Source organism: Notolabrus celidotus, chromosome 3, assembly GCF_009762535.1.
Source record: "Notolabrus celidotus isolate fNotCel1 chromosome 3, fNotCel1.pri, whole genome shotgun sequence".
Lineage (NCBI taxonomy): Eukaryota > Metazoa > Chordata > Actinopteri > Labriformes > Labridae > Notolabrus > Notolabrus celidotus.
In genome coordinates this window covers 10,729,220-10,750,583 of record NC_048274.1, presented here as the reverse complement: position 1 = coordinate 10,750,583, position 21,364 = coordinate 10,729,220, and the positions used below count along the sequence as shown (strand labels likewise).

The 21,364-nt window shown below is 42.0% G+C and overlaps 2 protein-coding genes across 17 annotated transcripts in view; both read left to right on the top strand.

The window, feature by feature from the left end:
• Positions 1–14,974, top strand: part of tjp1a (tight junction protein 1a) — a 70,066-nt gene extending 55,092 nt beyond the window's left edge. For 4 of the 14 annotated variants that reach the window (XM_034679594.1, XM_034679592.1, XM_034679597.1 and 1 more), the window contains 10 exons: positions 730–981; positions 2,149–2,979; positions 3,137–3,219; positions 3,382–3,549; positions 3,678–3,784; positions 3,949–4,202; positions 5,420–5,577; positions 5,668–5,888; positions 8,508–8,651; positions 13,662–14,974. In XM_034679594.1, coding sequence (XP_034535485.1) covers positions 730–981; positions 2,149–2,979; positions 3,137–3,219; positions 3,382–3,549; positions 3,678–3,784; positions 3,949–4,202; positions 5,420–5,577; positions 5,668–5,888; positions 8,508–8,651; positions 13,662–13,756 — 2,313 coding nt within the window. In that variant the 3' untranslated portion in view covers positions 13,757–14,974. The remainder of the gene's footprint in view (positions 1–729; positions 982–2,148; positions 2,980–3,136; positions 3,220–3,381; positions 3,550–3,677; positions 3,785–3,948; positions 4,203–5,419; positions 5,578–5,667; positions 5,889–8,507; positions 8,652–13,661) is intronic. The other 10 variants (XM_034679605.1, XM_034679595.1, XM_034679607.1 and 7 more) reach the window with 6 other exon arrangements.
• A 2,845-nt stretch (positions 14,975–17,819) lies between these two features.
• The window catches only part of fam189a1 (family with sequence similarity 189 member A1), a 141,374-nt gene continuing 137,829 nt past the window's right edge, over positions 17,820–21,364 (top strand). Inside the window, exons 1-2 of one of the 3 annotated variants that reach the window (XM_034680750.1) lie at positions 17,820–17,903; positions 19,687–19,981. In XM_034680750.1, the coding sequence (XP_034536641.1) occupies positions 19,724–19,981 (258 nt within the window). In that variant the 5' untranslated portion in view covers positions 17,820–17,903; positions 19,687–19,723. Of the gene's footprint in view, positions 17,904–18,874; positions 19,982–21,364 lie in introns of those variants that run through there. The other 2 variants (XM_034680751.1, XM_034680752.1) reach the window with 2 other exon arrangements.

Here is a 21,364-nt window from a genome sequence, read left to right as displayed (position 1 = left end):
ACAGTATTATTCTACATATGAAATATAAATCTATATTTATTATAATATATCAATTTGCCTTATGTGTTTGTTGATTGATGTTTCTGAGTGTGTGTTTTTTATTTTTAACGACTAGAACAACTTGAGAAGTGTTGTTGTTACTCTTGTACTCTGTATTATCACAAGCTGTCTTATTGGTGTGACTGTTGCTGATGTCACTGGGAAAAGAAACTTATGTTGTCTTAAGTGTCTGTACCGGTACTCTACTACTCACCTATGTGCACTTCCTACCTTTGTTTCACCTGTGATTGGGACTTTGATGATACAACACCAAATAGTATTATTTGCATGTTTGAAATGCCAGTGTTAATCCAGTGTACCTGTGAAATGTATTTATCAAATCCGATTGGCTGTTGTTATTCCCCACTCCAAACATTTGTCGTCCACTGATGTGTTCCTGACCATAAAGGGGAAAAACGACTGTATTGTATCCATAGTATTAAAACAACTTAGTATCCTCTAACATGAAAACTTGTCCTGCTACTAATTCCTCACTCTCACACGCCACTGTTTGATCTACAGCTGTGGTTAACTGTAGAGGTGGGTGAGTGGCCGTTTAAATCCGTGTAAGCTGTAGGCACAAGTGAGGAGCAAACTGTTGTTGACGGGCTGTCGAGGAAGTAGCACTTGTAGGTACTGCACCATGGTGTGTCAGTCCCTGTTATTAAACATTTCTGAACCACTTCACAGAAAGCAGAGGCCGCTGCCGTCCCTAGCATCCCCCAGCAGCCTGAGCCCCTGGCTGAAACAGTGCCCCCTGCTGTCGACGTAACTGTAAAAACTGTAGGGGGTCTGAGCCCTGACGAGGCTCCTGCAACTCCCCAAAGGCAGCCAAGCCCCATCCCAGAGGCTGGCTCCCTTAGGAGACCCACCCCTGAGCTAGCCCCTCAGAGCGTCACGCCAGAACCTCTACAGTCCGGACCGGACAGTTCAGAACCAAAGGTATCCATCTGACCGTCACCGGATGCTCCGTGAGCCGGCCCAGCTCAGTTTGGTCTGACCTGGCTGACCTCCTGTGCTGCTGCTGCCGCTGCTGCTGCCTGTCTACCTACCTACCTCCTGCTGCCACGCTTCTCTCTCTCTCCTTCCGCCCTGCATGTCCGCTGACCACAGTGTTGCCCAGAGGAGACAGAGATGTTTGTGTGTGTGTGAGAGAGTGTGTGTGAGTGTGTGTGTGTGCACGTGCCAGGGTGTGACTAAATGCTGGTAAACAACAGTGAGCTTGGAACGTAATGGCTGCGATGATATGCCTTCATGTAGAGGAGCGGAGGAAACGCTGCGGCTCTCACTGTTGCTTATCTTCTTTGCATGGCTCTACATGTTTGCCTCATTCTCTGTTAACCTCTCGACCTAAATCTGTTGTTTTATTTATTAGTGCAGACTGAAGTGAACAGTTTCTTGTAAAAGCAGCCATTAATTCTCCACCCATTTTATTCACATGTGGGCCTCAGTCCCTCAGAATACTTAAACAGAACATTTCTTCACGTTTGGATGGACAGTTAATGGTTTCTTCTTAAATATAAAGATTTGTTTTTTTGTACAATGAGTATGTGCTTGTAAAGTGAAACATTATTTTGGATGTTTAAGTTGGCCTTCATGACTGCAACAAGACAGTGGGAGACATTTCCCCTTGTACAGCATTGACGAACGCAAATTAACGCCAGTTAAGGATAGATCCTCCAAACGTATTTGATTTATATTTTTGATTAGCGATACTTCCATTCGCTTGATCACAAGAAAAATGCATCCCATTGTGTTGTTGTACATTTTTTATCGACTCTGTTCTCCTTTATTAATGTAGTCATAGTGTTAGATTTTGGAGTTGCAGTGATGTAGTGTGGTTTTTTTGAAGCTGCAGTGGGTGTCTGGCTTTGCTGTTGTTTCTGTTTGATCTTCTTTATGATCTGACCAGTAACCCCTCCCTCTCAGTTTCTCTATTTCAGGTCTGTCCCTTCTCGTTTCCTCTTCTGCATTAATTTCACACACCTGTTTTAATATTCTCCTCTTCCGTGCTTTAACTGATTTCTGTGTGTCCAGTTTCTTAAATCACGTGTTTTATGTTTGTGTAGTTTCTAACCTGGTTCTGTTTCTCTGCCTTTTGTTCGGTAGATGTTTCAGAAGGATCCGTACAGCACAGAAATCACAGGAAGAATGGGACACAGCATGAAGCCTGTGACTTACAACCCCCAGCAGGGATACCACCCTGATCAGCCATACAGAGATTACGACCACCCACCCAGTCGGTATGATGTCAGCAGCAGTGGAGTCAGCAGCGGAGGTGGTTACCCAGATCCAAAGTACCGAAACTATGACTCTAACCCGCCCTTCGAGAACAGTGTGCCTCACTACGACCAGCAACAGTGGAACCCTTACAGCCAACCGCTCTCTACTGCCAACTCCCAGGGCTACGATCCCCGACTGCCATATGGTGACGGCCCTGACTCCCAGTACACCCCTCCGCTCCGCTACGACGAGCCCCCACCTCCGCACGGATTCGACGGCCGACCTCGCTACGGTAAACCGACCGGTCCAGGGCCAGTCCGTTATGATGACCCTCCGGCTCCTGCTCCAGGGCCTGACATGCACTACAACCAGGATTCTCATCTGAACACGTACCCCGTGGCCGCTCGCTCCCCCGACCCTGCTGCCCAGCGGCCTGCCTATAACCAGGGACCAACACAGCCACAGAAGAGCTACAAACCTCAGCAGTATGACCATATTCCTGTGAACTCTGAAACCAGCCCCACACCACCTCCCAAAGAGGCTCCTTCACCTTCCCCTGCAGACGCTCCAAAGCCTGTCGCAGCCAGAAACGAGGCAGACAAGGAGGACCCGGCTCTGAGGCCGCAGTCAGTCCTGACAAGGGTCAAAATGTTTGAGAACAAACGCTCTGTGTCCGTGGATCGAGCCAGAGATACAGTGGAGCCATCTGGAAACAGGGCAAGTGCTTACACTAACTGCATATACATTCCATTAGGCTGTTTATGCATTTACAGCAGCTATTAGATTACTTCTAAGTGCTCTTATTCTTCTTCAGAACTGAGCAGTGTAGAGGTGACAACTCCTACTAACAAGGTGTATTCTTCTGCATCTACAGGCAGCAGACTTGCCATTAAAATCAGGAGGAGTCATCCCTAAAGCAAACTCTCTGAGCAACCTGGATCAAGAGAAGACTTTTAGGTAAGACTACAATGCTGCTATCTTTTTATTTACCTGATCAAGATATCATTTTAGATACATTTGCCTTTAATAGTCTGTTTTAGTAAGGCATCAACAACGTGAACTTTGCTCAGCTCTCACCATCCCTGCCTTACATGTGACCTGCTTGTCTGTTTCTCACAGAGCTCCGGGCCCTCAGAAGCCTCACGCCGACGACATTGTACGCTCCAACCACTACGACCCAGACGAGGATGAGGACTACTACAGGAAGCAGCTTTCTTACTTTGACAAGCTCCAGACTGGTCCCAACAAACCACAGCCACAAGCACAAGCACCCCACAACTACCCCAGGTAACACTCGCCCACGTACACGATCTGTAGCACTCTAAATATAAAGTCATCCTCCGCAGTTTTTAAGATGACATCTTGGTGTCTCTACTGTTAATCTCAGAACTGATTGTTTTTGTGTCGTGATGCAGGACGGAGTCACTAGACAAACCTACTCCAGTGGAGAAAAAGTATGAACCAGTCCCCCAGGTGACGCCTTCTCTGCCACCAGCGACACTGCCCAAACCTGCACCTGAAGGTAAAGGTTATAATCCCACTGTAATCAAGTGAATATGCATCTATGTGTTGTTTACCAAGAGACACTCCTCTGCTGTTTTATCCAAAATGCTCTAAAAAATCATGCAGGCATCTGAAAACTCATTTTGTAGACGACTTTGACCGACCGCCATGTTTCTTCCACAGCCAAGCCTCCTGGGCGAGACGACACAATCCAGACCAACTTCCTGCCTCACAAGAGTTTCCCTGAGAAGTCTCCAGTCAACGGCACAAGTGAACAACCTCCAAAAACTAGCACTGGGGCACCACCAGCATCCACCTACAACCGCTATGCACCCAAACCTTACACAACGTCTGCCAAGCCTTTCGCGCGTATGTTTGACAGTCCCAAATTCAACCACAACCTTCTTCCCAACGACAAGGTGGACATCGCCCCCAAGGTAAGAAGTTTTTGGCATTAGATAAAGATGTTGTCAATGTTAACAAGGTTATCTAGGGGGGGGTTAAGTTATATTTTGGGGCTTTTACACCTTTATTGACAGAGGATAGGACAGTGGATAGAGTAGGAAACCAGGAGAGAGTGGGGGAATGACATGTGGGAAAGGGGCCGCAGGCTGGAATCAACCAGAGTCGCCTGCTATATGGGCACACAACCTAACCATTAGGCTAAATCCACGCTCCATATCCCACTTTTTGAATGCAGTGTTTATGCAATGAGCTGGGAAAGTTAAAATAATCTTTTTTAAAACCAGGTTCAGAATTTTGTTGATGTGTTCGTTACATACATATCTTTAAATCATTTTCTTCTGTTGCTGGAGGTGGTTGACTAAATCAATCCTGTAGCACTATGCAGCTGTTTTCATGCCCACAGTTACGATAAGATAATATACTACTTTATTGATCCCTGTGGGGAAAATTGGTTATTGCGGCAACCCAGACATAAGTACAATCAAGAATACGTTTAAATAAGTAAAATAAAATAAGTACAAATAAAGTAGATAAATAAAAGAAGACAGATTTAAGATATGTACAAATGTTACAAATGTTTTAAATAGTGGTAATTACAGGCAGTATTTGAAAAAATTGTACAATAATACAATACAATAATAATAACAATGATTATTACTTTTATTTATATAGCACCTTTAAAAACAAATGTTTACAAACGGCTTTGACAAACAAATCGTGGTAGAATTCAGGAGGATGACAGAATAAACCTTTAACAGACGGAGTGTGAAGTGTAGAGAATTCTAATGCAAAGAACAAAATACAAAGCAAAAGGTTAAAAAGAAGTGATGAAACAGTAGACTAATAAATCATTGTTAGAGGTTTTTAGAAAAGCATTAAAGGACAATAAAAAAAGGTTTTAAGATGAAGATGACATCACATCAGAGAAAAAGATAAATTAAGAGAATTAAAATAATGAATGAGAAAATAAATGATAAAAAATATATAATCAAATAAATAAATTCAAATTAATTTTAATTTTAATAAAATAAAAATAGATAGATAAATAGTTGTCTACCAGCTCTCTAAATTTCTGGTTGCACATTCAAGCAGAAAGCTGATCTACAACTTCTAACCAATCAGCACTGAGAGTTTTTCCATAGCCATCGTCTGAATTAGTGTATAACACTGAAGCCTCTTGTGTTTACAGCAGGTCCGAAGCACCAGCCCAGTGAAGTCTGTGATCCCCCCGCAGCCCCAGAACACAGACCACGACAGCGGTTTGGACACGTTTACCCGTACCATGGACAACCGCTCTAAACACCAGCACAACAACATCAACGCTATTCCCAAGGCCATCCCAGTGAGGTAAGAAAAAACATCACCCTGATTACAGATCACATCTAAAGTTTAGTGTTGAACGTGCAAAGTGTGACGGTCACGGTTTCTGCCTCCTAGCCCGAGTGCCCTGGATGATGACGAGGATGAAGACGAGGGTCACACAGTGGTTGCAACTGCTCGAGGTGTCTTCAACGCTAATGGTGGCGTCCTGAGCTCCATCGAGACAGGTGTCAGCATAATCATTCCACAGGGGGCCATCCCTGAAGGTGTGGAGCAGGAGATCTACTTCAAGGTCTGCAGAGACAACAGCATCCTGCCACCGCTCGACAAGGAGAAAGGTAACTTAGTAAAGACGGAGGGAGGAAGGTAACTTAGTAAAGACGGAGGGAGGAAGGTAACTTAGTAAAGATGGAGGGAGGAAGGTGACATAGTAAAGACGGAGGGAGGAAGGTAACTTAATAAAGACGGAGGGAGGAAGGTAACTTAGTAAAGACGGAGGGAGGAAGGTAACTTAGTAAAGACGGAGGGAGGAAGGTAACTTAGTAAAGACGGAGGGAGGAAGGTAACTTAGTAAAGATGGAGGGAGGGAGGTGACTTAGTAAAGACGGAGGGAGGGAGGTAACTTAGTAAAGATGGAGGGAGGGAGGTGACTTAGTAAAGACGGAGGGAGGGAGGTGACTTAGTAAAGACGGAGGGAGGGAGGTGACTTAGTAAAGATGGAGGGAGGAAGGTAACTTAGTAAAGACGGAGGGAGGAAGGTAACTTAGTAAAGATGGAGGGAGGGAGGTGACTTAGTAAAGACGGAGGGAGGGAGGTGACTTAGTAAAGACGGAGGGAGGGAGGTGACTTAGTAAAGACGGAGGGAGGAAGGTAACTTAATAAAGACGGAGGGAGGAAGGTAACTTAGTAAAGATGGAGGGAGGGAGGTGACTTAGTATAGATGGAGGGAGGGAGGTGACTTAGTAAAGACGGAGGGAGGAAGGTAACTTAGTAAAGATGGAGGGAGGGAGGTGACTTAGTAAAGATGGAGGGAGGGAGGTGACTTAGTAAAGACGGAGGGAGGGAGGTGACTTAGTAAAGATGGAGGGAGGGAGGTGACTTAGTAAAGACGGAGGGAGGGAGGTAACTTAGTAAAGATGGAGGGAGGGAGGTGACTTAGTAAAGACGGAGGGAGGGAGGTGACTTAGTAAAGACGGAGGGAGGGAGGTGACTTAGTAAAGATGGAGGGAGGGAGGTGACTTAGTAAAGATGGAGGGAGGGAGGTGACTTAGTAAAGACGGAGGGAGGGAGGTGACTTAGTAAAGACGGAGGGAGGGAGGTGACTTAGTAAAGACGGAGGGAGGGAGGTGACTTAGTAAAGACGGAGGGAGGGAGGTGACTTAGTAAAGACGGAGGGAGGGAGGTGACTTAGTAAAGACGGAGGGAGGGAGGTGACTTAGTAAAGATGGAGGGAGGGAGGTGACTTAGTAAAGACGGAGGGAGGGAGGTGACTTAGTAAAGACGGAGGGAGGGTGGTAACTATAAGTGCATTTCGACCAAGAGTTCTGGGGTCTTAGACACGTGATCGTTTAACTCAAAAAGCTGTGGCAGAGATCGGCCGATGTTTTGGTTTAAACAGCGACCCTGTTAACTGCCGACTTCAACTGGATGCATCCCTCATAAATGTCTTTAGACAATAATTAAATATCTGATAAGGATATTTTGAAATCTTAAAAACTAAACTAGTTTGCATTCCCAGGAACTCCCTCTGTGTTTCAGCTTCTGTGTAAACCCCACAAACACTGACACGTTCAGCTGAAGGTCTCCTGTTTACAGGGCCACTTTTGAAACTGTAACACCGGGAGAGACGCATTCGCGGTGGGTTTGGAGAAGACCACTGTTATAAGCTGCTAAATCAGGGAATCACAGCTTTTACAGCTTTGTACTATAAAAAGTACACACAAATACAAAAAAAGATAGAAAAAATAAAAAACAAAGAAAGAAAGAAAGAGAAATAAAGTGAATCACAGATGTGTGTGATTTTATTGTGGCCGGCGGGGCGGAATAAAAACACTGCAGGTAATCTACCAATCAGACACGTTCAGCATTGCAGGTTCCGCCCCTCAAAAATCTTGGGACCTTTGAAAAGTACTACCCCCCACGCAAGGGCATGGACTTTTCAGGGGGGACATTAACTACCCTGAACTAAATTTAGACCCTGGTTCCTCCGGTCGAAAGGCACGTAGTTCCGGGGTAAAGTTCCTGCAGTCAAAAAAACGCCTTTGGTAAAGCTGGAGGGAGGAAGGTAACTTAGTAAAGATGAAGTGAGGAAGAAAGTTGGAATTCATAACTGTGTGCCTTTTGCATGTTGACTTATTAGACTCGAAAGCATGATAGGGATGACTTTATGCTTGAAGATGATACGTTTGATTAGTCACTGATAAGAGATGCACAATTACTTCTCTAAAATGAACTGAGGCTTGTGTTTTTTTTACCAAACAAAAGTGACCAAATTTGCACTTTCAGGTGAATCAGCATTGCTAAAATATATTACAAGAAGAAGAATAACGACAGCCAATCAATGCTAGATGATAAATTCTTATATTTTCATTAAGCTCAAGTCTGCACCAGTTTACTCCAGCTGTCATGTGCAGGTTGTATTATTGTCAGCCTCTGTTGTTCTTAAAGAGACAGATCAAAACATGCAAAGTGCCACATGGTGCCATATTTCTGACAGTAACATTAGTGAGGATCATATAGACTCTGTGTGAGCATGCAAGCACACATTATAAAAGATTGCACAACCCTAATCCAGTGATTGAATCCACAAAGACTCTGCTCTGACGTGTTTCATGACATTCCCAGCAATACAACACATCAGCATTGTCTGGAGAACTGCTCGTGTGAGCTCACTTGTTATTGTCCTGCCTGAATGTATAACCACTCTGTTCTGTGTTCTGTTCTGTGTTGTGTTACAGGAGAGACTCTGCTCAGCCCTCTGGTGATGTGTGGACCTCATGGCCTCAAGTTTTTGAAGCCTGTGGAGCTACGCTTACCTCACTGTGCGTCTATGACCCCTGATGGTTGGTCTTTTGCTCTAAAATCCTCCGACTCCTCGTCGGGTATGCTGTGCTCTCTGTTCTTCCGGGGTCGTTTGGGCTGGCTGTGTGAAAATTTGAGGGTTGTGGGTCACTTTTTTAATCAGTTTTTTCACCTGGGATTGTTTCTCTTTGTTAGAAATCAATTGAGAAAACTTGAAAAAGAAATTGGTGTGAGAATCAATCCAGGGGGGAAACCTGTCTTTTTTCATGATTATGATTTTGATTTGTTCATTTTCATCATTTGTTTGGTTCATTCACTCACTCAGTCTCTCATTCACTGTATCACTCTTTGATTTATTCGGTGTGTAGATAAAAGTTCCTCTTCATTCTTCTTACATGCTTTAATTGCAGTTTTTCTTGATTTCACCTCTAAATCACCTCAATAGGTTTTTTTTCTGATTTCATCTAACACTCATGCACCAAATGCTTGGCTGAACACTTTAACTTCATGATGTAGACTCGTAGTGCATGCTGCTCTGCTCCATGAATTTTCTCACATGGCCGCCCAAATCCTGACCTGAAGAACAGCTTTAATTGAAGCTGCTCCTGGAGAGTGGAACGCTTGATGTCCGCCATTGTCCTGCAGAGAAGTTGTCACATGACAGCTTGAAAGCATGTCAAAACATTACTCTAAATTATCTTTCTCATTATGTCTTGAGGAAGCTCAGTTTTCCTTTAGACCTGATCTGAATTTTAGATTCAGGAACGCTTAAAGCTGAAACATGCAAAGCTCTCTGTGGCTGCAGGAAATGCTTCAGTTATTAATCTTTTACTCACCATTTGGTGTCTAACACTAATTCCTGTATTTGAGATGTGATATTCAGGGGGCGGGTCAAAAGGTACAAACAGAGAACCAGGTAACAAAGGAGCTCCTGTAAAGCCACAAACAGACCCTTGAGAATAGTGTTTGTGAAATCTAAGCTTATTTAGGGCATGAATGAGACAAAGAGAGAACACTGCACTTATCAGGTCAATGGAAATCAGATCTGCTATTGGATTGTCTCCACTCGACTCGATCTCATCCACTGAACAAGAATCCAACACAATAGAAATATCTAACTTTGAACTCCTGCCAGGAAAAAAGTGATTAAGAAAACAAACTGAGACAGAAGCTCCTCTCCTCTTTCCAGTTTCTAGAAGCAGGCTTTCTCACACCCTGTCTTCAAAGACAGTGGTAATTTTGGCAGTGGTCAGGATTAGCAGTTAATTAGCCTCATTTTAAGGATGAGACTTGCAGGGCTGAATGAGTAGGGAGCTCACTCCGTTGTCCGGCTGAATTGTGGGGGGATTATCAGGCTGTGTTGTAATCCTCTTATTGTAAAGCAAGGCCACTCTCTGGCCTCCGCCTCCTTTCCCCTCTCTGTGCTTTTCTTCTAACTCTGCTTTCCTGCTTCTCCTCTCTGCTCCGACATAGAGTTTGCTGCATTGTGTTGCTTCTCTCTCTCTCTCTCTGATTACATTAACTTATACATGGAAATAGGATCACTATAGCATGGATAAGCACTGTAAAGGGTGGATTTCTGCTCTCGTAGAAAATAATTTGATACAATATGAAACAACTCAAATAGTCCACACAGCATCTCAGATTTATTTTGAGGCTTTATCCTTGAGAGCTGGAACATTTATCTTTTAAAGGATCCCAGAGGACTTGCTGTTATGTTCTGATGAGAGGGGTCCTGGTCTTGTTTACATTGTGCACTCCATTTTATTATAATAATAATAATAATAATAATGTTTATTTACATAGCACTTATCAAAACAACCCAACTTAACTTTATTTATAGAGCACCTTTCATACATAAAAACATACACCCCAAAGTGCTTCACAGAATAACAGAGAGACAGAAAACAACAGCAATGGTAAAATTAAAGAAGGCGTGATTATAAATAAAATACTCAAAATAAAATAAAATCAATACAGTAAAATAAATAAAATAAAATCAATACAGTAAAATTATTAAAATAATAAATTGTGGAAAAAGAAGTTAAAAATAAAGTAGCGTTAACAAGATCAGATGAACACAAGAAATAAATAGATTAATAAATAAGATAAATGTATGTTAAAGCAATGGTTCAAATAATAGTGGTTCAAATAATAATAAAAACAATAAAATAATAAAAATAATAATAATGCAGTCCAGTGCTAAAAATAAATTACTCCAAATTAAAAACTAGATTAAAAAGGAAAGTCTTAAGTATACTCTTAAAAACACTCTTAATGTCCAAAGGCAGAGAGTTCCACAGCTTAGGGGCATAAAAACAGAAAGCTCTCTGGCCGGCGTTTGTGTGAGACACACGAGGAACATTTAAAAGGGAAGCATTCGAAAACCTCAGTGATCGGTTTGAAACAGACGTTACGAAGTGCTTTACATCATAAAAACCCACAATAATAAACACAGCAGGGGGGAGACGATATATAGAACGAGCAAGACAATTTAAGAGGAACAGCTGAATAAAAGAGAGACAAAAAGCAATTAAAACAATGAAATATTTAAAATCAGTAAAACAAATAAAAACAAGGAGTGAATAAAAGAAAATACATTAATAAAAGTAAATAAAAAACACTTGTAGCATCGTGGATAAAAACGATATTATAAGAAGGTCTTTCAATAAAAATAGATTTTCAGCAGTGATTTAAAAGAAGATACTGATGCACCCTTCCTGTGTCTCCAGGGGGCCACATTGTGCTCCATTTGCCCTCAAGAGGACACATATGTTCCCTCAAAACATGCAGATTCTGATAAAATGATGATTAAATTAAGCCGTTAGAGTCCTAGGATACAAAATGTTAACATCCCCTCAGGATAAATCACTACATTTAATATATACAAGAATATATTTCATTGTTATCATTCAGAGAACGCCAAATAAGTCTGCTTTACACTGAATACTCACCCTGTGACCTGTGCTCTCTGAACCTGAAGGACTGAAGGTAAATGTACACCTCTTCCTGCAAGCAGACATGAAAGAAAGGAGAGGAGAGCCTCACATTCATAATCTAGATTAGGGTTAATCTGTACTTCTGTCATTTGTTACCCTCTCAGGCTGTGTGTGTCTGTTTCTGTGAGAGAGGGAGAGGAGAGAGAATGTGGATGACTAAAAGGAAGCATTTGAAGTCTGGCTGGCAGTGGCTTGTTTTGGGCTTACCTCGAGGCGGCATCACTTGCTTGCTCATGCAAAAAGCCCCTGAGCGTCCGGCCAGAACTGTGTTCTTGTTCAAGTTTAGTTGTAATGTGGTTCTTCAAAAAAGGAAACAGGCCTCGGGGTGGATGGAGGTAGATGTGTTTAACTGGAGGGCCACACTGCCTTCCTCTACCTGTGCGTGACCACGACTTCCTCTTCGGCCTGCTGCAGTGATGTCATCGCACACATTGTTTCTACTGCAGTGCTGTTATAACCAAGCCTGTCTATGTTCCCATCAATGACCATCAGTACTTTGAAATTAGATCAACTTTCTATATGGTTGTTGATTTGGGGGTGCCGGTGGGCTAGTGGTCTAAGCGCCCCATTTACAGAGGCTGTAGCCCTCGTTGCAGAGGTCGCCGCGACCATGCCCTCCCTCACTCTCTACTCCCCATGTTTCCTCCCCCTCTCTTCAGTTGTCCTGTCATAAAGGCAAAAAGCCCCCCCCCTCAACAAAAAAAACCCCCATCACATTGATTTGATTTCATTTAGTTTAGACATAAATCCGGAAAGATAACAGGAAGTGTTGAGGTTAAAGTATGTATTTATTTATTCATTTTTGGGCTTTTTGCCTTTATGATAGGACAGTTGGAGAGACAGGAAATGTGGGGAGTAGAGAGCGGGGAAGACAAGCAGTACATGGTAGCGATCAAGAGTCGAGCCGATGACCTCTGCGACAAGGACTACAGCCTCTGTAATAGGGGCGCTTAGACCGCTAGGCCACCAGCGCCCCAAAATGTGTATTTCTCTCACGTCTGCTGCATTTTATAGACACTATAATAAAAGGCGTCAGATAGAGTTGAAGCAGCACTGTTCAACATCAAACATTGTTTGCGTTAGAACCACAAAAATTACGGCCTCTGAGTTATGATTTTGGCGTTCTCTGGTTATCCTCCGCTCTCCCTCTCACTCTCTCTCACTCTCTCTCTCTCTCTCTCTCTCTCTCTCTCTCTCTCTCTCTCACACTGTCACACTGTCTCTGCTGCAGTGCTGCTATAATCAGGCCTGTCTCTCTACTATGGGTTTGCATTATAGAAAATGACCATCAGTACTTGGATGCTAAACTAACTTTCTATATAGATGTTGATTTGATTGAGTTTAGACATAAATCCTGAGCGAATAGAGGAAGTGTTGAGGTTAAAAAAAAAAAATTTCTTATGTCTGCTTCATTTTACAGACATGGACGCTCTCACTGTAATGAGAGGCCTCAGATAGAGTTGAAGCAGCACTGTTCAACATCAAACATTGATCTTTAGAACGGCCTCTGAGTTGTTTTTGGCGTTCTTACCTGAACAAACAAAACATCGTCCTCTGGTTATCCTCCGCTCTTTCTCTCAGCGTTAAGCACCAGATTGACAGGAGGCTGTATTTATTCTGCCACATGTACAGTCCGCCCGTGGACGCTGGACCTCTGCCGCTCTGGCTTTGCTGATACTCTGATTGATTACTGGATTGCTCCTCTTGGCACAGACCTCTATGTTTATAATTGCAATTATACTCAGACCTCCCAGTGACTTGAGGTTTAATTTGCAGTCAACAAGAGGCCGGGGACATTCCATAAAAAATATTCAATTGCTTTTACTAGTGGGTGTGTGATTGTGCTTGGATAAAAGCCACAAAACCATGTGATACTTAATACAGCTTTACAAAACACACACAATCAACTCCTCTGCTTCATGCTGCTCTGGGATTGAATGAGTCGTTCATTGATTTGTTGTAGAATACATTTTGCATCGCTGAGAGGCTGTCGTAGGTAAATAATGCTTATGAAATGCGTAACAGCTTGACTCTGACGTGGAAAACATCTGTTCTCACTCACTCACTCACTCCCCGTCTGTCTGTCCGCAGGTGACCCTAAAAGCTGGCAGAACAAGTCTCTCCCTGGAGACCCCAACTACCTGGTGGGAGCCAACTGTGTCTCTGTGCTCATTGACCACTTTTAAGACGGACCAGCAGGTGTTACTGAATGTGGAATCACGTCAGGTTAAAAATGAAGACGATGGACACACACTGACACACACATGCATTTACACACACACACACACACACACACACACACACACACACACACACACACACACACACACACACACACACACACACACACACACACACACACACACACACACACACACACTAACACACTGACAGATGCACTCCAAACACATGTACACCACATCATGGAGTATGAAGAAGACCCAGTCAGTGCTGTTTACTGCACCCGCGGATGAAGGCGAGACACTGATGAAGGTTGCAAGCTGTTCTTTGAACTCTTCCCCCGATGTTGAAGTTTTGATGTGAAATGAAACCAATAATGCATGCAACGCCCCGTGCCACTAAGCATTGACACTATACGTCATAAGGCAATGTTTAATGTCGTTTTTTCATGAATATAGATGGATGGATTTTTGAGGCAGCGTAAAAGGCTTCAAAAATCTGTGTGGGTATATTTATGCTATATATGCATATGGTGTATATATAGTAGTATAGAGAAGATCTACTAAAAACTGAACTCATGAAGTCAACTACCGGTCAACATCTTGTTCTTTTTAAGTTGAAGTGACTTGAAACAAACATGTTTTCCACATTTGAATGAAGGTTTGAGAAAGACTTGATGTAATGATGTTTGCAGGAACCCGTTGAAGGAGCTGTCAGAAGCTGGATGTGAACCCAAGCAGCACACTTTTAGAGACGTTCTTCCTTCATTCCTTCCTTTTTATTCTTCCTTTTTCCAGAAGTGATATCTTGTAGCTTAATTTCTTACTGAGTCTCTCCTTCCAGCCTGAGGGAGATCTATGCATGTTCTTTACTCAGGTCCTCAGTTCCTTCCTCACTTATCTCTCTCTCTCTCCTCCTCCTCCTCCTCTCCCTCTCTTGCTCTTTCGGTGCAGTGTTGCACTCACACACAAATAAGCAGTGATGCCTTATCTACAGATTATTCACTTTTCATTACAAAGATAAAAAAATAAGTTATGATAAATTATGGTATAATGTCATTTGTTTTGCCATTTCTTTGTGAACCCACTGTATAAATGAACTTGGGTTTAGCACACAGTAACAGTTGATAAAGGATAACAAAGGTATGCTCTTCTTTTATCTGCTATGCATTACTGAAAAAAAAAAAAAGACGAGAAAAGAAGCAGCTGTAAATAAAGCTAGCATATTGCCTTGTTTCTTTTGTTTGTAAATGAACTTTTTGTATGTCTTTCTTTTTGTATAAAACTTAGAGAAAACATGTTTTAAAAAGTGGAAGAAAGTGACCGTGGTTATCTTTGTATTCTGGATATACCCTCGAGCCTTGGGAACTTGTAACCTGACATTAATACATCACACCTTTTCTACCGATAAATTCACATCATGTTGAGGTCACAAAAACGGTCTTTTTATGGCGCTTTAAGGATGAGGGATGTGCGCAGGCTGAAACAGATTTAAAACATGTTCTTTTGAAAGGGTGTGCTCTCAAAGTGTCCCCCTCACTGATTTGTGATACTGGATGCTGTATTGTGTGCCCTTAAATGTATTTTTGTACTAATAGACAATATATTATGTATGGCACACCAGTACCATTTTATTTTTTAGATATAACACGGCTTTAATTGGATATTAGCTCTTCACGTGTGGCTGACTTTTTTTTTTCTTCTGCAACACAATTTTAAGTATACCACTGTATTAATAAATAAAATCATTTTTAAAGTAAGGGTGTGACAAAGTTCTTTATTTCTTCTGTCTTTTTCTTAAGTAATAATCTATTGCTTTCAGATTATACAGCCTTTCTTGGGGCTGTACGTCATGGCTCAGGTGTCACAGCTAGGGGGAGCAGGTGAGCCAAAAATGACTCAAACAAGGGGATAAACATCAGACTCAGCTGATGTTTAAATTAGACTACTTTTATAACACCTCAGTGGTTCTGTTTTTAGTTCTAGTCCCTGATTATACTGACAGTCTTCATGTTGTCAAGTTAATTAATGTTAATATTTTATTCATCTTCAGAACCTTTAAGTGTTGGTCTTACATCACAAGCCCACAGTGTTACTTTTAAATACAGGTCTTCATAAAAGTGCATGATCACTGCCAGTTTAGAAATGATCCGAACACTAATGATGACATTTTTGTACAATTAAGCAGGCATCCAGAATGTAGACTGCTACTTCTCTTTTGAGATGTCCCAGGATGACTTGCAAACCCACAGGTTATTATAAAGAAAGGAGAAGTCTTCATAGTTCAGTTTCACTTGGGTATCTCTTGTGAAATATTAAAAACTTTCACCTCTTTAAACCTCCAAATATTCTTTAAATGTAACCCTGAGAAAGAAAAGTCCCTGTTTGAATACTCTCATCTTGTGTCCATCACTCATGAGCAGGAGGGTGAGAGGATGCCAGACAGGCCCTGAACTACTGAACCAGACAGTCCCACCCCTGTCAGGACACTCTCTAATGAGCATTATTATTTAACTAGAGTATTTGCATTTCAGAAGCAAAAGATGTGTGTTGCCAGCAGCAGGCTGTTGCTACCTCAGTTTTCCCAGTGCCTTTCATAGTTGTTTCTTAAAATTCCTCAGGATCCTCAGGTATAGGGGAAATTATGGAGGCCCATTTCTGTCAGGTTAATAAAAATAGAGACCTTAATAAAAAAAATCCCACATGTTAATTCATGACATTGAGGTTGTAAGTCATTATTTTGAGATACATGTTTAAAGGCTTCTCTCCAGAAGCCGTGAAACTTGTGAACTCTCAACCCAAGTCTGTCCTCTTTACCGCTGTGACAGCATGCAAATACTACTGCACTTATCTTTTTAATGTGCTGGGTTTTTTAAACTATTTTTTATTCATTTACAATGGGCTTTTAGGTTATGTATTTATTTTTTCATTTATTTATAGGGTCTATTTTTTAAGCTTGTTATTTATCTTGTACGTAACGTTTGTGTTCCTTCCTGTCATGATTCAATGACAGTAAAGTGAACCTTGAAATTATGAGAAAGTAAGTCATAATTATAAGATAAAAGACAAAATCATGAGATAATCATAGTGAAAGACATAATAATAATGATGGGAAAGTCATCATTATGAGATAAAAGTCATATAAGTCTACATTATGACATTATGAGTACGGCATAATAATGACTTTTTACTATCTCATTATTATATTCATGCTTGCTGCTTGTTGTACTACTGGATGGTGGGTTGAATGCATGGGACAACATAAACATTACTCTGACAGATTCTAGTCGATGAATTATTTAAGGTTCATAATCAATAATTTATAATACGTTTGTGTTAATTAGCTGACATCAGACACGTGTATGCCTTTTTTCAAAGAGACAACGCAGTGGCTACAATCACAGCTAGCTAATTCAAGCAACGGATGCTAACTGCTAATGTGGTGGAGACGAGCACATCTCACAGAAGTGATGCCAAAAATGCTTTGTATGTGTTCCAGAAAAGAGCAATTGGACTTATAAATAAGGTGAATATTAGAGAACATACTAACAGTTTGTTTACCAGCTCCAATTAGTTGAAATTTAAAGATCTAGTTAACTTTAAAACATTATTATTAATGTTTAAAACCAGAAACAGATTATAACCTGAGAACTTACAGAAGTTGTTTGTGAGTAAACAAATTTGATGTTTGGTGAACAGAGAATGTGATTACCAATGGGTTAGCTGTCTGGTTTAGTGGTAGATCATGGTGTGATTAAGGGGAGGGTCAGGTACTATAAGTTTTTCTTCTTCCTACTCCTGTTTGTTCATGGACAGTGTATACTGTATTTTGTGAAGATGTGTACCGAATATGTTGTGTTGTCAAACACTGAAGTGAGCAAATACAATTCTTATGAGTGAATGAATGAAAATATGCTACAATATTTGGATGATGAAGACGACTGCCAGATCAAGCAGCATTAATACTGTTGGTTAGTGTCTTAATTTTAAAATTAGCTTAAAATAAGCAACTTCACCGGAAGTGTTCTGTACTTCCGGTCTACTTTAGCCGGAAGTGTTCTCTACTTCCGGTTTACGTTAGCGACAGGTGGCAGTTGAATGGTTGTAGCTAGCATGAATTGTGTGCAGCTGTCACCAAAATAACTCAAGATAAGTATGCTTCTATGTTATTATTACCCTCAGATTAAATTTTCATGTTATAGCTATACATTTATACACTAGATTGTTGTTACATGTGCATTTTGTAACTTTCATAACACACGAAATAACCCATGCTAGCATTTGTAGTTCTTAAACATTAGCCTCTTTATAACAGTCCAGCTCCCTCATTGTAGTCTCAATTACATTTCCCTGCTGCTGCTGTTTGATGAACGACTTCAATTTGTAAACCTAAATCTCTCTCATGTCCAGATGGTGGGGCTATTGATGCTAACTAAGTGCCATAATATGTAAATCATAATGCTATAATTGTGAATCATAGCTATTTGCTGATATTGTGAAGCATGTCTGTAGTTTTAAAGCCTACAAGGTGTAGCGAAAATGAATCAGTTAAAAAAGTAATAATGATAGCAATGATAAGAATATGAAATAAAGGGGATAAGAGCAAAAAAAAAAGGGGAGTCCAACTTCACAGTGAAAATTAAAGAGAAAACAAACAATAATAACAACAATACAATACAAAACAAAAGAAAAACTATATATATATATTATTTAAAATAATTATATTCCTTTAGAGTTCTTTTAGGGGAATTTTCTGTCTTTTAAAAAACGTTTTGTTTCTTTATCTTGTGTGTTTTTATGATCTGCCTGTTTTATTTTGCTGCTCATGTAAAGCACTTTGTAACCTGGTTTTTGAAAAAGTGCTCTACAAATTAAATTATTATTATTATTATTATCATTATTATTATTATTATTATTATTATTATTATTATTATTATTATTATTATTATTATCTCACTCATACCTTCAGGACTCATATTTTAGATTATGGTGATGCTGGAGTCACCTGAACATAGCTGAACTGAACCCTGACTCTTCCTCAGAGATCATTGTAATTCTGATATAATAAAAGAAACCTCAGCCTGGAGCTTTCCAACCCCCCCCCCCCCCCCCCCCCAAAAAAAAGATCAGCCTCATTAAGTCCTCCTCCTCCACGCTCTCATCCAGAACTACATCACCAGCAGCGGTGACAAATCACGCGCAGGTTTGCAGCCCACCTCCCCTCCTCCACTCTCGTAGTAAAACACGCTCCGTCCGCGCAGCGCGTCGCCGAGCAGACGCGCAGAGTGGCACATCTCCAGCAGCAGGCCTACGCAGTGTGCGTCTCCTGTCCGGACTGTTGGATCTGCTGTCGTTTGTGAAAGCACGGCTTGTGCCTCACGCTGAACTGAACGGAGATCTTCATAGTGACGCGTTTTTCTTTCTGCACCCCCCCCCGAGGAGTGCTTGCGTACCTTTTCCCTTTCATACACCCTTTCTCATCTGTCGCTTTGAGTTGTTAGAGAGCCCGCAGAGGCGAACAGGACAGCATGGCAATGGTGCAAGGCTGTCTGACGGCAGGATGATGCGTTCCTTCCTATTCCCCCTCTCTGCGCTTTGACTTTGGAGGAATGGGCTTCTCTGTCGGAGCTTTACCTGAAGCGTTTTTTCTCTCATATTTGGACATGAGCATACCCCGGCTTTCTTTCTGTGTGTGTTATGGGCAGCATCTTGTGCCTTCTGGTCCAGCTCTCACCTTCCTCCTCTCATCCTCCTCCTCCTCCGCGCGTGTCTAATTGGAGCGACTGCGAGCATCTTAATTGAAGGGAATCACCCACGTCGGACACAGACCTCTCATCACGCTCTTTTTTGTATTGAATCAGCGACACACACACACACACACACACACACACACACACACAGACTCTGCTCTTTGTGGATGTTTTTGTCTACTATAGGTGCTGCTGTGTTTCTCGGTTCTACCCTTCAGTGACAATGCCGGTGCACGCGCTGCCCCGCGGTGGCGGCGTTGGCAGCAGCAGCCTCGGCGGCCCCGGGTCCCTGAGCCCGGCGTCGCTGTCCCGCAGCCTGTCCCGGCTCAGGGAGTACCGGACCCGGACGAGGATCATGCTGGCTCTGGGAGTCTCTCAGATGGTCCTGGGGAGTCTCATTCTGGCCGTCAGCTTCGCCGCTCTGGCTCTCACTACATCTCCCAGAGTCCGTCACTCCTGTCCTTTCTGGGCTGGCTTCTCTGTGAGTACACAGCTCAATGATGATTTATTGAGACAGCATGGTAATATAATGTGCTGATTATTAATTCATTGCTTTTATAGCATTCATAAACTGCAATATGTATCACTACAGAGGTCCCAGTGGAACTGCACTGTGCACAGTGACTGCTGACTCAACGAATATTCACTTGTTTAGTGATTTATGGATTTTAAAGGAGTCCAGGTTATTGATTCTGCTGCAGAGTTCATCTAATTATCATGAAAATATGTCTTTTTTTAATGAATGTTTGAATGCATGGCCAATCTAAGGCAATTAGTGGTGAGGATGGCACCACACACGCATACAGTAATCCACCCACTAACTAGGCTACGCTGTGCTCTTTCTGCTAGTACAGTGGGATGTGTTTTGAACAAACATCTTTATGATGCTGTTGTTTCTTCATGTGAAATTTTCATGGCTGTTCCTGTAAATATTCATGAATGCACACTTCCCTGATTTTTTCTTACCAGAGACCCAAAGTCCATGAATTATAGAAGCCTGAGGGCAGAGTGCAGGGGTTAGGGGAGGTCTGTGGCATGGGGGGGGGGTGATGTGTGTGTGTGTGAGAGAGAGAGAGAGAGAGGGGGGGAGGCAGGAGAGAGAGGATGCATGTTGGTGCCTGTTTGAGTAGGAGTGTATGGTTACAGGGGGGAATAGTAAGCAACCACAGGGGTCAGAGAGGTGAAAGGTCAGCGCACATTCACGGTCCACATCTTGAGCTTATCTCGACAGCATCAGGACTGCCAGGCTGCATCTTACCTGCGGTTTGCTTCCTGCAGCAGAATCTGATGCAGCCATCTGTGTGGCCTGATAGAGAACAACATCTGTGCACATTTGATTCAGTATGTTCATGCAGTGTTCAGTTTTACATTCTATCATGTTCATTCATATTGTTATCTAGCTCTCATGGACCCAGAACGACGAAACATGCAGCTGCAGCAGTTTTTTAGACAAGAATGGTTCGTGTGAGGTTTATTAAAAACAAGGTAACCTTCCTCAGAGTTGTTATCTAGAAGAAGCTCAAAAAGAAATGTCTTTCAGTCGTATATTTTCTTGGCATAAACTTAAAGCTGTTGATTCTTGTAGCTCTCAATAACGCTCCTCACTGTCAACAACATGTTTGTCTTTAGATTTGCACCATGAGTCAACAAAACTGGGACATAAGGAGTACATGAATCATTCAGAATAAAGGGTTTACTTTACTAATCCAGGGCTGTCATTGAACTCCTCCATGTCAGTGATACATAAACTGTAAACTAAGGCATGTTTAGAAAAGGCTTAGGGGAGACAGTAATGGTAAACTGAGGTTTAGTACAGATACCTGAGACTGAGTCAGGTGCTGCTAGACTGTCTTGCAGAGATGCT